At 47.8% G+C, this 15439-nt stretch overlaps 2 protein-coding genes across 9 annotated transcripts in view; one reads left to right on the forward strand and one right to left on the reverse strand.

The window, feature by feature from the left end:
* The window catches only part of LOC114591085 (uncharacterized), a 52243-nt gene that overhangs the window by 23902 nt on the left and 12902 nt on the right, over nt 1-15439 (forward strand). The window contains exons 13-16 of the mRNA XM_077923621.1: nt 1552-1737; nt 2425-2615; nt 4633-4824; nt 8733-8884. Of these exons, the coding sequence (XP_077779747.1) occupies nt 1552-1737; nt 2425-2615; nt 4633-4824; nt 8733-8884 (721 nt within the window). The remainder of the gene's footprint in view (nt 1-1551; nt 1738-2424; nt 2616-4632; nt 4825-8732; nt 8885-15439) is intronic.
* On the reverse strand, nt 1021-14198 carry LOC114592150 (E3 SUMO-protein ligase ZBED1-like). 8 transcript variants are annotated; one of them, XM_077923116.1, is made up of 7 exons: nt 14083-14198; nt 13860-13970; nt 11317-11400; nt 8875-8964; nt 7154-7377; nt 4487-4956; nt 1021-3144 (listed from the first exon to the last, which is right to left on the reverse strand). In XM_077923116.1, the coding sequence occupies exons 2-7, from the start codon at nt 13960-13962 to the stop codon at nt 1239-1241; spliced, it is 2877 nt and encodes a 958-aa protein (XP_077779242.1). In that variant the 5' UTR covers nt 13963-13970; nt 14083-14198; the 3' UTR covers nt 1021-1238. The 8 variants fall into 8 exon arrangements, with proteins under 8 accessions (XP_077779242.1, XP_077779240.1, XP_028575891.2 ...); XM_077923114.1 differs by having other exon boundaries at nt 8875-8967; XM_028720058.2 differs by lacking the exons at nt 13860-13970; nt 14083-14198 and adding exons at nt 10830-10956; nt 12023-12080.

A 15439-nucleotide genomic window follows, 5' to 3' on the forward strand; every position in this document is an offset into this window, starting at 1 on the left:
TTCGTGGTGCAGCAATAAAACCGCTAGCACATTTGCAAAGCTAACCTGGGTCTGGAATGGTTTCAAGTTGGATGAGGAACTATGTGTGGAGAGTCCTGCATTGCAAGGGTTGGACTAGATGACTCAAGAGCCCCTTCCAACTTGTATGATTCTGTGAAATAATATACATGGCCTTCTGTGGGTGGGGTAAAGGTAAAGGTACCCCTGCCCGTACGGGCCAGTCTTGCCAGACTCTAGGGTTGTGCGCTCATCTCACTCTATAGGCCGGGAGCCAGCGCTGTCCGCAGACACTTCCGAGTCACGTGGCCAGCGTGACAAAGCTGCATCTGGCGAGCCAGCGCAGCACACGGAACGCCGTTTACCTTCCCGCCAGTAAGCGGTACCACTTTTTAGGTTGCTTTCGAACTGCTAGGTTGGCAGGCGCTGGGACCGAACGACGGGAGCGCACCCTGCCGCGGGGATTCGAACCGCCGACCATACGATTGGCAAGTCCTAGGTGCTGAGGTTCTACCCACAGCGCCACCCGTGTCCCGTGGGTGGGGTATCTTAGGTTAATTTTCTCCCCCCCCCCTTTATATTATTTAGCATCTGTGATGAAAATTAAAAAGAAGGAATGTTAACGAACAACAAAGTACACATTGTATTCAGAATCTGTGAGCTGGATTCTGTTTTGCACCCCGCCCTTCATATTATTGTGTTTATTGTTCTTCTTTTGTATATTTTATATATATCTAAGTTTTCAAAAATTCACACAGGTGGAAAACTAATTTTTGGAGTATGTGGATTGTCATATGACCGTAAGGTGAGAGAATGTTCTCTAAAACTTTAATTACATTACTAAAAAAGAAAAAAAGCCAATTCAGTGTCACGCTTTTATATATTCAAATATAATTCACTACTAAGTTTTAGTTGAATGTGCATGCATCCTACAACACCAGTTACTTGATTGTTACTTTACTTTTCTAAATCAGGGCAAAATTGAAAGAATGGAATGGATAATTTTTTACAGAACAAAAGATGGTCAGACAAAATTTATATTTTTATTTGCATATATATTTTATTTTATTTGCATTTATATTTATTTATATTTCTTTTATTTCTTTTATAAACCAGGCCAAACCAGAAAGAATGGACAAAAAAATAAATAAACAAAAATATACAATTTTTTTTGCAGGGGAAATTTGCATTTCTTTTATAAACCAGAAAGAATGGGCAACATTTTACAGAGCAAAAAAATATTACTGAATGAAATTTATATTTTTTGCAAGGAAAATTTGCATTTCGGCGTTCTCTGGCAAAAGAGACACCCTTTGTCTTTGAAGAGCATCGCCAGCCGTGCCGAACGCGCTTTCGGATGGCACACTTGTTCCTGGGATAGCCAAAAACTTCTTTGCAAGCACCTTCAACATCGGAAAGGAAGCCTCATTTGCCTTCCACCACGTCAGAGGGCATTCATCGAAGCTCACTCGCGGCATAGCCATATACTCATTGAGCTCTTTTTCTGCTTTCGATGCATCATCCGCCAACGCCTCTTCTGCCTCTAAACCGAAGATTTTTGCCAACGTCCTTTTTCTGGGTGGAGCAGGGCCAGTACTGGGCTCCGTCGAAGCAGCACGCAGACTCCCTTGCAAGTCCGCCATCTTCTTCACGGCCTCCTGCCTGACAGCCTCAGGAGCTTCCAAGAAACGCAGGCGAAACCTGGGGTCGCACAACGAGGCCAGGCCTAAAGTGGTCGCGGTGGGGGCGCTGTCGTACTTTTCCGACAGCGCACCCAAAATCTCACGTTTAATGTCCTTCAGCAGCACACTGTCTCCCTCCTGGGGCTGGAGACTTTTCTTAATTTGCCTGTAAAGAGGCAGAACAGACGAGGCCGTGACGTAACTGCTTCCGCTTAGAGTCGTGGTGAAATCCTCTAACACGGTAGCTGCAGACACAAAGTCTTGGACCGCCGAGATGTCGTCACCTTCCAACATCAAATGTCTTTTAGACGGATAATCCATAAGTGCCTTGGACAGCGGGAGCTGGTTTTCGAGAAAACTTCGGCACAGCTTGAGCAGACTGCACCACCTTGTGGGACAAGCGCTTGGCAAACCCACCTTGTCCATCTCGAGCATCTCCTGAGCTCTGGTGAGGTCTCGCCTCATTTTCCAGCTACGGCAAATACTGTTTTGCAGCCTTTTCAGCCTCCTGACCGCCCTTCTCAGTTGCGTCAGGTTCAGAGCTCGGTTCACCCCGTCGTTTATATTGTGAGCGAAGCAAGAGATGTGCTCCAAGCCCAGCTGCCAGACCGCTCTGAGGATATTGGCGCCGTTATCCGTCGTGCTGCAAAATACGTTCTTCACGTCAATGCCCCACTCCGATAAGGCGTCTCTGAGCATTTCACAAAGAACGGCTGCGCTGGGCTCCTTCCCAAAATGTCTACAGGCCAAGCAAGCGTCGGTCAACTTCCACTCGTCCGAAATGAAATGGACCGTCACTGCCACAAACGGAGCGCCGGCTACGGACGTCCAGCAATCAGTTGTGACGGCCAGTTCAGTCTTAGTTAGCCTGCATATTTCTCTCTTCATTTTCTCCACCGTGTCCTTGTACAGCTTTGGAACTCCTGCGGTAGCGAAGTAATTTCTACCGGGCAACGGATATTTCGGTTTTAGAGTGTTCACCATCTGGATAAATTTGGGGTGGTCCACTGTGTTGTAAGGCTCCAGGCACGTAGCCAGATACTCTGTGATCGCCTGAGTACAAGAGCTCAAGCTCTTAGGATTGAGCGGCTCAGAATCCGACGCGGTGTTTTGCTGTTCACTAGGACTTTCTGCAACAGTTACTGCAGCACTCGCTGATGCCGTCTCAGCCGCCGGCTCCATGGCATTTTTATGCGAAGGGACGGAAATGTCTCTGGACGAAGAAGGCAGCTCCCTAAATTCCAGAGGGTGTTTGAGCTGGAGGTGTTTGCCGAGGTTGGAGGTGTTTCTGCCTTTTGCGGACACAGAGTGCAAACATATTTTGCAAATCGCGACCCCGTCGGACACCACACGGCCGCTCTCGTCGGCAGGCAATCCAAAATGCACCCAGAAAGGACTCTTTGTTTTTCGCTTGTCTACCAAATGGTGGTATTCAGGACATTCCAGAGCACGGGGATGAGGCGGGCTGGAGACAAATAGAGGGGGAACATTTTGAACAAAAATAAAACTCTAAAGCCGATGCATTTAATTTATGAAAATGTACTCGATGAAAGCATGCTTCAGCTACACCTTTGCAGATTTCAGGACAACATATTAATACCAATGTCAGTACATGAAAACTGATATATTGATGTCAATATATTAATGTAAATACATTGGTGTCAATATATTAATTTGTTATCAATGATAAGAAATATGTGAGAAATCAAGGGGGCGAGAGGAGAATTGAAAAGAGTTCTAGGGTGGGAAGTGGGACTGTTGAACATGCTTCTAGTTTGTAAGACCACTGCCTTGCCAGAGAAAGCTCTTGTGGCCTATTTTTCTGTCCTGGTTTCTGATTTCATCCTGGAATGTCCCACTTTTCCTTAGGGTGTCTCCATTTTCATTGGAAAAATGTTGGAGGGTGTGGAGTTATCCGACCCACAAGCCATCTGAAGGCAATCCTGTATAGGGAAGTTTTTTTTAAAAAAAAAGTTGGATATGGAATGCCCTGAATTCTGTTTGTTTGTTTGTTTGTTTGTTTGTTTGTTTGTTTATTTATTTATTTATTTATACCCCGCCCTCCCCAGCCAAGACCAGGCTGGCAGTATGATTGAAAAGGAGTGGGACTGGAGGAGAAAATGGGGAGAGTAACAAGGGTGGGGGGAGACACACTTGGAGGGAAAGAGAAGACTTTCAAACGCCAGAGCTAGGTGGGTAGTTGGTTGTGGTTTTTTTACTACGAAGCAACTTGAAGGCCAACAAGCATCTCAAGAGTGTATTTATGCAATAGATTATTTTTGAAAAAAATAATATTTTTAAAAAGCAGAGACATCACCTTGCCAACAAAGGTCCGTATAGTTAAAGCCATGGTTTTCCCAGTAGTGATGTATGGAAATGAGAGCTGCACCATAAAGAAGGCTGATCGCTGAAGAATTGATGCTTTTGAATTATGGTGCTGGAGGAGACTCTTGAGAGCCCCATGGACTCCAAGAAGATCAAACCTCTCCATTCTGAAGGAAATCAGCCCTGAGTGCTCATTGGAAGGACAGATCGTGAAGCTGAGGCTCCAATACTTTGGCGACCTCATGAGAAGAAAAGACTCCCTGAAAAAGACCCTGATGTTGGGAAAGATGGAGGGCACAAGGAGAAGGGGCGACAGAGAACAAGATGGTTGGACAGTGTTCTCGAAGCTACCAGCATGAGTCTGACCAAACTGCGGGAGGCAGTGGAAGACAGGAGTGCCTGGCGTGCTCTGGTCCAGGGGGGTCCCAAAGAGTCGGACACGACTAAACGACTAAACAACAAAAATTTTTGAAAGTACATACCTGTTCTCCACTTCCTGGCTATGCTTCCCGGTGTGAGCGTCGCAGCCAGTGTCGGTTGGCTCGGCACCATTGACTCTGCCCAATTCAGACAGCTTCAGGCAGTTCTCCCTGTGCTTTGCAGATTCCTCGTGAACTTTCGTCTTTAGGGAGATCTGTTTCATGTCTGCCATTCCAGTCCGTGCCCAGGTGGCGGCGCCGCCAAACAGCAAGCAGGGAAAGCACAGGAACGCGTTTTTTGAGGTGCTTCCGCAAAGCCACTCCTTCCGGTCGTACCAGACCCTGCTAAATCTCCGGGTGACAGGCTTGCCTTTCTCCAGCACGGTTTGCACAATGCACAGGTCAGGGCGGTCGGGACCGAGCTCTTTAATGCAGCGTTGCTCAGCCAAACTGCGCTGAGGAAAGGGATTTCGCAGCAGGGCTTCCACGCTGTTCACCTTCACACAGTTGCAGGAAGCTCTTCTGCTACAGGCCTGAAAAACAATTTAGAGAGGAAAGAACGAATTATCGTACCAGACTGTCCTTTCTCAAGCTGATCACACTCTGCAAATTCAGGTAGGTAGCCGTGTTTGTCTGACGCAGTCGAAATAAAAATAATTTTTTAAAAAATAAAAATCGTCCAGCAGCACCTTATAGACCAGGCATGTCCAAAGTCAGTTTCAGGGGCCTAATTTGGCCTACCCGTCGGTTTAATCTGGCCCCTGTGGCAGTTTATTTATGCCTTATGAGGAACAGCTAAGGGAGCTGGGCATGTTCAGCCTGGAGAAGAGGAGGTTAAGGGGTGATATGATAGCCATGTTCAAATATATAAAAGGATGTCATATAGAGGAAGGAGAAAGGTTGTTTTCTGTTGCTCCAGAGAAGCGGACACGGAGCAATGGATCCAAACTACAAGAAAGAAGATTCCACCTAAACATTAGGAAGAATTTCCTGACAGTAAGAGCTGTTCGACAGTGGAGTTTGCTGCCAAGGAGTGTGGTGGAGTCTCCTTCTTTGGAGGTCTTTAAGCAGAGGCTTGACAACCATATGTCAGGAGTGCTCTGATGGTGTTTCCTGCTTGGCAGGGGGTTGGACTCGATGGCCCTTGTGGTCTATTCCAACTCTATGATTCTATGATTCTATTTCCTGGAGTAAAATCCTAAAAGAAAGCTCAACAGCTTTGGTCTGGCCCTTTGGTTGGCCCCCAGGGCCCTTCGCTTCATCAAAACTGGCCCTCTTTGAAAAAAGTTTGGGCACCACTGTTATAGACCAACTAAGTTTGTACTGGTATAAGCTCTGGTGTGCATGGTATCTGAAGAAGTGTGCATACAAACAAAAGCTTATACCAGAACAAACTTAGTTGCTCTATAATGTGCCACTGGGAATGAATGTGGAATGAAAACATACATCGTCATGTGATAAAACCAACCCCATGACTGCAAGCACGGAGAAAGAATCCTAATGCTGATATGCGCCCTCTGCCTTTGAGCTCTTTGCTCTCCTGCTTTCAAGGCCCACCATGTTTTGGGAGAGGGGAGGTCTGGAATGCTTTCTAAAGACACTGAGTCCGTCAGCTGTCGCTCCCCTAGTGCTGCTTCTTCTTCCTCCTCCTCCTCTCCCATTATTTCCCAGCTTCCCCCCTCATCTGTCTCTGAGCAGTGACCTCCCTCAAGCCCCTGTTGTAATTCTGAACTGCCTCCTTCTTCAGTATAAGGATCAGACTGGGGAGGCATCTCCACCATTCTTTCTCTGCCCAGTCTCTGACACTGCCCTGGCCAGGGCCCCCGATGCCTTTCAACATATCAGAAGCGTTGGCCTCCTGAGCTTGTGTGCTACGCCTTAAGGACTTGGCAACAGCCATAGCTGCGAGAACACCCAATTGCCAAAAATTGGAAAAAGGAAACAATACCGGCAAAAAACGAGTGGCAAGATAAATTATTTTACTATATTGAATTGGATGAGGCTATGTGAAATGTATTATGGGAAATTGCGGGAACTTTAAAGAACTCATGCAACCCTTTGTTCTGGGCTTTTTCTTTGTTTTTCATGGAAACCACGTTGCAACAATAAATAGATCAGGCTTCCTAACCAGCTACTGTTTTGCTTCAACCTGCCTGGTTGTGTTCTCTTGCTCGAACCTGAGCAATTCTGAACCTGCAGAGCTAGACCCTAGTGAGGTTGGGAAATGGTTTAAGTACCGCACCCCAAGATTTTGTCCTTATCACCTTCACAGCACTTAATTTAGGTCTTCTGGCTGATGAGATGAAGGAATTCTTAATGACAGCAACTACACCCTACACCCTTCACTACAGGCTGATATTAGTCTAAGTATCCAAGTGAGTTCATACCCCAAGGACCATTTTTTGCTGTGAATTATGTTCTTATTGAAACTGTGTCTATACTCCAGATATTTATGTCTTTTCCCCTGCTGGTGAATGAAGCTTAAAGTCTCCACCCGTCTCATCAAATGGCTTCTTCTCTTCAATGTGCAATAAGATTTGCGTTATAACCTTCCCGGTCCAAACATTAAAATAGTTTCTCCTCTCTGTGGATGCTTTCTTGAACAACAAGAGCCCATTTTTTCACAAAGGCTCCTCCTATAATATGTTATACGGCTTCTCCCCTATGCGTATTATCCATACAATAAAGTTTTTGTTGCAAATGACACTTTTCAGTCAACTTATAACTTACTTCCAGCTTGGGATGCTTGGCTCTTTTTGCTGACACTTTGGGCTGTATCGAACAAAGCTGTTCTGTTGGCGGAAGGTTTTCCGCCTGCACAATGGAAGGTTCCTCCTCTCTCTTCACCTCACAAATTGGTTCCAGGGCTTCACCCAACTCTCCAAACCAGATATTCAGGGGTTGCAAGGGGCAGGAGGAATCTACTTCACTTTTAATCTCTGGATCTTTACTTCCTGGAATCAAAATAAAGGAAGCATGTGAGGAACTGAGTCTCTAAGGAGAAGGAACCAACCAAATTCACAGCTGTGGAGAAGATAGCAAAGACATCATCCATGCACATATTCAGTGGGGAGGCAGATCCTGCCATGCATTAAATAAACCGGGCTGATATTTACTAAGGTGTTGTTTTAAGTTAGCTATTCAAGGGCGGAATATTGGTTAGCAGGAACTATTGGGAATTGGTGGCTGTGTCACCCACTGGAACCAAAAATTCTGTCATTTCCTGCAAGAACCAACCAAACTTCTGGAAAGGAAGAGAGTGAGGGTGGCAGAAGTCTACAAAAAACGAACATACTATTATCAGGGAACCAGTTCAAAAATCACCTGTCTACAGAGGACCTTAACTCAGGTGTGAGGAACTATGTCCCTCCAGATGTTGCTAAATTCCCAGCTCACATTATCCTTTATCATTTGGTCAGCTACGACTGGAGGGCCACAGGACCCTCGTACCTACGGGACCGCCTCTCCTGGTATGCCCTGCGGAGGACCTTAAGGTCCATAAATAACAACACTTTGGAAGTCCCGAGCCCCAAGGAGGTTAGATTGGCCTCAGTCAAGGCCAGGGCCTTTTCAGCTCTGGCCCTGGCCTGGTGGAACACCCTACCGCAGGAGATCAGGGCCCTGCGGGATTTGACATCTTTCCGCAGGGCCTGCAAGACAGCTGTTCCGCCTGGCCTGGACTCAGTCTAACACCCCCCCCCCCCATTTATTTTTTTAATGGAACCCCTTTATATGGGATTTGTATATAAATTTTCCGTCGGCTCTTTTTGCTGGCCCATGTAGGATCAGCATGGATAGTTAGCCCCGGTGAATATTTGACGTTTTCTCCCCTTATGGCTTTGATCTACAGGCTACCACTAAAACGAGGCTGCATTTTAAACTGTATTCTAACTTACATTTTAATCAACTGTTCTCTTGTTTTTGGGGTTTTGTTTTGTTTTTAATGTTTTTACTGTATTTATATTCAGTGTTAGCCGCTCTGAGCCCGGTGTTGGCCGGGGAGGGCGGGGTATAAATAATAAAATTATTATTATTATTAATTCTTCACTTCTCCCTTCCTCCTTCCTCCTGGTCATTGTGAGAGTTGCTCATTTTCTTCGACTCCCTGGTGTACCTGGTGAAGACTTGTTCTCCTGCCCTAAGAGTACAAGGTCTTCAGAAGCGCCTCTGGGCACTGGGTTTTGCCAAAATATTTTTGGAAGTCCACAAGATTACTGTGCACCAGATAACCATGGGCAGCTGGTCCATTAGGGCGAAAGGGTCACTATCCCACAAACCTCAGCCTGCCTGCCTTCTCCCTTACAAACAGCAAGGGAGTGGCTCTGCCCATCATCATTGGCTCTCGCTTCGCTCACCGCTGCTCCATGCTGCCCTGCCAGTCTCATCAGGCACCAGACACCACTGCAGAAAACCTCCAATTTCCAGGCAAGGAGGAGCACATTCGCAATTACCTGCTGCTGAGTATCCTTCCATGCAGGGCGGTATAACCAGCTCTTCGAGCCAGCGGATGAGGTCCGGCCTGGGCATGAGAGGGTCTCCTCCTTCTTGGGAGAAAGGAAAAGCAGGCCTAATTACAAACACGTTTCCTTCTGAAACATCCCCGTTTTCGTCTCCCACACCCTGTTCTTGGCAAGAGGAGGAGGTCTCTCCCCCCCGTACTTGGGTGCCCACATGCCTATTGCCCAGTTCAGATTTTTGGGGAAGGGCCATTGCTCACATGTGGGAGCACTGGCCTCAAGAGCAGAAGCTCCCAAGTTTAATCCCCGGGCTGAACACTGAGCTAGGTAGACCAATGGTCTGACTCGCCATAAGGCAGTATGGCTATGAAGAGAACTCTACAGCCTAGATCAGACACGTCCAACTCTCAGGAGACTGTGATCTACTCCTGGTATAATAAAACTAGCAGTGATCTACCCATTGTCATTATAATAAAATTTTATTTATATCCCGCCCTCTCCAGCCAAAGCCGGGCTCAGAGCAGCTAACAATAAAAGTAACACAGTTTACATAAACTTACAATCAATTAATTGAAATGCATTCTAAAATCAATTCATTCTAAAATCAATTCAAAATCAAATTAATGGCAACCATTGGGCTAGAGTTCTATGAGGATTACAGAAGAAGAGAGGAGGTCAGGCTGTGCCCTGGCCAAAGGCCTGGTGGAACAGCTCTGTCTTGCAGGCCCTGTGGAAAGATGTCAGGTCCCGCAGGGCCCTAGTCTCTTGTGACAGAGCGTTCCACCAGATCAGGGCCACGGCCGAAAAAGCCCTGGCTCTGGTTGAGGCCAGCCTAACCTCCCTGTGGCCCGGGACCTCCAAGATGTTTTTGTTTGAAGACCGTAAGTTCCTCTGTGGGACATACCAGGAGAGGCAGTCCCGTAGGTACGAGGGTCCTAGGCCGTATAGGGCTTTAAAGGTTAAAACCAGCACCTTGAACCTGACCCTGTACTCCACCGGGAGCCAGTGCAGTTGGTAAAGCACCGGTGAATGTGATCCCGCGGCGAGGACCCTGTAAGGAGTCTCGCCGCGGCATTCTGCACCCGCTGGAGTTTCTGGGTCAGTCTCAAGGGCAGCCCCAGGTAGAGCGAATTACAGTAGTCAAGTCTGGAGGTGACCATCAAGTGGATCACAGTGGCTAGGTCAGGGCAAGAGAGGTAATGCTCATTGGCATCTTTTTAGGGTTGTGGGGCTTTTTTAAGGGGGAGAGACCAGAGTTGAGTTGTTGAGCTTTCTTTAGGGACGATGGACCAGAGAGTTCAGCTAGATGATCCTCAGGGTCCTTTCCAACTCTATGATTATAAATGACTGGGAACCCCTGCAGAATCAACATATAACTCCAGAGCACATGCTGTTTCAGCAAATATCAGACCACCCTGCCTAGCTGCATCCCTCTCTTGCTAGTAAACTTTAACAACAACATCATTAACCCGGAATGACCATACTGAATGATCTCTGCTGTTGAGACTCCGACACTATACAGTCGCACCTCGGCTCCTGAACGCCTTGGGAGTCAAAGGTTCCGGCTCCCGAACGATCGAAAACCGGAAGTGAGTGTTCTGGTTTTCGAACATTCTTTTGGAAGCTGAACGTCCGACAGGGCTTCCACAGCTTCCGATTGGCTGCAGGAGCCAATCAGAAGCCGCACTTTGGTTTTCGAACATTTTGGAAGTCGGACAGACTTCCAGAATGGATTCTGTTCGACTTCCGAGGTACGACTGTACCTGTTTGTATTTATATCTTTAATGCTATTTTTAATATAACGTTTTGCCTTGCTTGAAAACCCATGCAACGATGACCAGTTACGGCAGGTGTGCTATTCTCCAAAATAAATTGCGAGTCCAGCAATGAAGAGTGAGAAATCTCATCTCTTCAGTGTCTTACGAACCAAAGGGTAGAGAGGTCCCTACCCAGGGAGGTCACATTCCTATAATTTTCCAGCATGATTTCCTTGTACAGAGCCTTCTGCCATGGGTCCAGGAGTTCCCACTCCTCCTTCGTGAAATGTATGACCACCTCTTCAAAGGACACCAGACCCTGAAAAGTAATATTATTAATTGTTGTTGTTATTATTATAATGCCCCGCCCATCTGGCTGAGTTTCCCCAGCCATTCTTCACTCCTCACAAATAATCCTAAGGAAATGGGTGTCAATCTGCCTGCCTCACCCACAGTGCAAGTGAAGAACTTTTGGAAATATTGTACAAGAGCCAAAGCTTGTAGCCTACTTAAAGGGCGCTTTGGATGTCGAAAAAGCAAAAGATAGACCCCATAACCAAAGAGGAACCCAAACTTTTCATTCCAATGAATCCCAAAGCATCGTACAAACTAAAGATGAAAGTAACATAACAGAACATCACAAACACAGCATAAATCATAAATAGAATACCTCACCTACCTGAGCTGACTGCAGAGCAGCCATTTTTTCTCTTTTCACCATGAGGAGGCTGCCGGGAAGGGGTCACTGAGCTTCTTCCACGACCTGTGGGGACGGGTTGTGGGGTGTGAGAGAGACAAGTAGGGTTGGAAGATCTTTATCCTTTCCCACCTTTCCCCCCCCCCTTTAGTTCCACCACAATGTGGAAAGGCAAAAAATAAAATAAAATAAATTCCTTGTGGCCCACGAAGCTCACAGCCCGGAGGACCTTGCAGGGTTCCTGCTTGGAAAACTACAGTTCCCCCAGGGATCCTTGCAGAGAAGTCGGGCCCTTCGAAAAGGTGCATTGCTTCAAGGGTGTTTCAATGCATAGGGAGGGTCTGCCCTACGCCACGCAATATGTGGGGGAACCACAAATGATCCAGCAGCAGGAGCTGAGCACACCTACTCCTGTGGAATTAATTAATTGACGGATGGATTAATAATAATAATAATTTTTGCACCCTGCCCATCTGACTGGGTTGCCCAGAGACTACGGGAGAAAATAATAAGAGGTTTCTAAAAAAAAACAGAGGAGGGGGGAAATTGCTTGCAAGGTGGTGGGAGGGATTTCCCCCAGCTGGGCTGGTGAGAAGGGGGCTGGGGGTGGGATAAGAGGGGGGTCCCTTTTACCGCTTCCTCACCCCCCTGGAGGCCTGAGCTGCTGCCTCACCCTCCTAAGACTTACCCTCAGCGCCTCCCCAGCAACAATTCGGGAGGATTTGGGGGGTAATTGGGGAGGGGGAAAGAGTCACTGGGTGGGCCTAGACACTTCCGGGTTCCCAAAGGCAGCGGCTAAGGGTCGTCCATGTGCGGGGCAAGCGGGAGTGGAAATAGGCAGGAGTGGGAGGAGAAGGGTGACAGCAGTCACGAAATTAAAAGACGCCTGCTCCTTGGGAGAAAGGCGATGGCAAACCTAGACAGCATCTTAAAAAGCAGAGACATCACCTTGCCAACAAAGGTCCATATAGTTAAAGCCATGGTTTTCCCAGTAGTGATGTATGGAAATGAGAGCTGGACCATAAAGAAGGCTGATCGCCGAAGAATTGATGCTTTTGAGTTATGGTGCTGGAGGAGACTCTTGAGAGTCCCATGGACTGCAAGAAGATCAGACCTCTCCATTCTGAAGGAAATCAGCCCTGAGTGCTCACTGGAAGGACAGATCCTGAAGCTGAGGCTCCAATACTTTGGCCACCTCATGAGAAGAGAAGACTCCCTGGAAAAGACCTTGATGTTGGGAAAGATGGAGGGCCCAAGGAGAAGGGGACGACAGAGGACGAGATGGTTGGATAGTGTTTTCGAGGTTACCAGCATGAGCCTGACCAAACTGCAGTGGAAGACAGGAGGGCCTGACGTGCTCTGGTCCATGGGGTCACAAAGAGTCGGACACGACTAAACGGCTAAACAACAACAACAACTGGAGAAGAAGCCTTAAATACAGCAGGAGGGATTCGAAGGTTCCATATTTTTAACCCTTCCCCGCATCTGCTTTGGAATAATCTCTCCCTCCGGCCGAAAAAAGAAGGCTGGATAATGGCTATATGAAGCCACATTGAGCATGCAACCAGCAAGGAAATGTTGGGGGAGTTTCATGGATGGAGAGCTTGTAAAATGAGTGGAATTTATATCTAAAAATTGTATATATTTGTATATATGGAATTTATACTAAAAAAAATATTTAATGCGTTTGTATATATACAAAATAAATTTTTTGGTGTGTGTGTGTCTATACCCTTTAGCTTTTACATATATATGCATATTTATACATATACATGTTGTTGTTGTTTAGTCGTTTAGTCGTGTCCGACTCTTCGTGACCCCATGGACCAGAGCACGCCAGGCACCTCTGTCCTCCACTACCTCCCGCAGTTTGGTCAAACTCATGCTGGTAACCTCAAAAACACTATCCAACCATCTCGTCCTCTGTCGCCCCCTTCTCCTTGTGCCCTCCATCTTTCCCAGCATCAGTGTCTTCTCCAGGGAGTCTTCTCTTCTCATGAGGTGGCCAAAGTACTGGAGCCTCAGCTTCACGATCTGTCCTTCCAGTGAGCACTCAGGTCTGATTTCCTTAAGAATGGATGCATTTGATCTTCTTGCCATCCATGGGACTCTCAAGAGTCTTCTCCAGCACCATAATTCAAAAGCATCCATTCTTCGGCGATCAGCCTTCTTTATGGTCCAGCTCTCACTTCCATACATCACTACTGGGAAAACCATGGCTTTAACTATACAGACCTTTGTTGGCAAGGTGACGTCTCTACTTCTCAAGATGCTGTCTAGGCCTGTCATTGCCCTTCTCCCAAGAAGCAGGCGTCTTTTAATTTCGTGGCTGCTGTCACCATCTGCAGTGATCATGGAGCCCAAGAAAGTAAAATCTCTCACTGCCTCCATTTCTTCCCCTTCTATTTGCCAGGAGGTGATGGGACCAGTGGCCATGATCTTCGTTTTTTTGATGTTGAGCTTCAGACCATATTTTGCGCTCTCCTCTTTCACCCTCATTAAAAGGTTCTTTAATTCCTCCTCACTTTCTGCCATCAAGGTTGTGTCATCTGCATATCTGAGGTTGTTGATATTTCTTCCGGCGATCTTAATTCCAGCTTGGGATTCATCCAGCCCAGCCTTTCGCATGATGTATTCTGCATATAAATTAAATAAGCAGGGAGACAAAATACAGCCTTGTCGTACTCCTTTCCCAATTTTGAACCAATCAGTTGTTCCATACCCAGTTCTATACATATACATACAAACCTATATATAGTTTATATAATTTAGCTACTATCAGGAAGGCTTATCCTATGCCACTGCAGTCGCTGCGCAACCTGTGGAAGAGGTAGACAAATCGCCTTGAATAGACACCTCTCCCGCTTTGACCTCAGCTGCTCCTTCCCTCCCTCCATTGGCTGATTGAACCAGGAAGGAACGCACGCGCTTCCTTTGAACGCTCGCCGCTCATCTCCCCCCTCCGCCTCTCTAGGAAGCGCATGACGCTCCCTTTAACCCTTAGAGCAGTGTTTCCCAACCTTTTTTGGGCAAAGGCACACTTGTTTCATGAAAAAAATCTCGAGGCACACCACCATTACAGCCCCGTTACGTCAGCGCGCAGCGTCATGCCGGGAGGGACGCATGAAAGTGTAAGTTTCAATTTTTCCCCCTCCCCCTTGCCTTCCTTCTGTGCCAACCGCCAAAAAGCCAAGAAAAAAGCCAAGACTTTAGGGCAGCAGGTCGACACGGAAGAAGCTCCTACCTAAGGACAGGTGCGACGGCCGTGTCCTCTTCTGCCACACTTGGCAGCCCTGCCTCACGGTCGTGACTCCCACCCTGATTTCTCCCCGCAGGTCGAGCGGCACAGGCAGCCCAATGTGTCCAGCCCAGACACAAGCCCCGCTTCCCCACTCTAGATCCTGAATGCAACCAAGTGCTCTGGACTCCCGAGCAGGGTGGGAAAGAGGACTCGCATCTGGTAGCCTCCGGGCTCCTCGCCTGCTCGAGGGATGGCATTGCAGGCAAGCTGCCGGCCGTCGCCATCGCCGCCCCCTCATGCGAGTGGACCTGTCCGGAGTGGTGGGCCGGGGGAGGCTCGCTCTCTGTGGGGATGTGGCCCGCACGCGCGGCCCCGCTTCCTCCTGCCCAGGGCTGAGCTCCTTACCCGCAATCTCGGTCTCGTGCACGCGGATCCCACTTATTCTGAAGCTCGCGCCACTAGCCGGGGCTCTCACACCGTGCCAGGGCGAGGCGGCGCGGCCCACTGACGTCATCGCGGCTCGCCGCCGCCCTCGACTTCCCTGTTCCCTCCCCTCCCTCGGGTCGCCGTGGTTACCGAGGACTGCAAGCTGCTCGGGCGAGCGTGGGGCATTAAGTGGGAGAAGGAAAATTAAAATTAAAATTCGCCTGAAGGCCGCCTCTCCGGATACAGTGGTGCCTCGCAAGACGAAATTAATTCGTTCCGCAAGTCTCTTCGTCTTGCGAGTTTTTTGTCTTGCGATGCACGGTTTCCCATAGGAATGCATTGAAAATCAATTAATGCGTTCCTAGGGAAACCGCCTTCAGACCAGGTCCGGGGACAGTTTGTCCCCCGACCTCTTCTGAAGGCTGGGGGGGGGGGGAA

The sequence above is a fragment of the Podarcis muralis genome, chromosome 2 (assembly GCF_964188315.1).
Source record: "Podarcis muralis chromosome 2, rPodMur119.hap1.1, whole genome shotgun sequence".
NCBI classification, from domain to species: domain Eukaryota; kingdom Metazoa; phylum Chordata; class Lepidosauria; order Squamata; family Lacertidae; genus Podarcis; species Podarcis muralis.

What these genes read in the sequence shown, in the direction of transcription:
- LOC114592150 (XM_077923114.1), bottom strand. Translation starts at nt 13,962, where the DNA reads ATGCGAAAGGCTGGGCTGGATGAATCCCAAGCTGGAATTAAGATCGCC. An exon ending in CCAAGCATCCCAAGCTGGAA is followed by an intron (nt 4,957 to 7,153) that starts GTAAGTTATAAG and finishes ATTGTTTTTCAG; the next exon opens with GCCTGTAGCAGAAGAGCTTC. An exon ending in AGCCAGGAAGTGGAGAACAG is followed by an intron (nt 3,145 to 4,486) that starts GTATGTACTTTC and finishes ATTTGTCTCCAG; the next exon opens with CCCGCCTCATCCCCGTGCTC.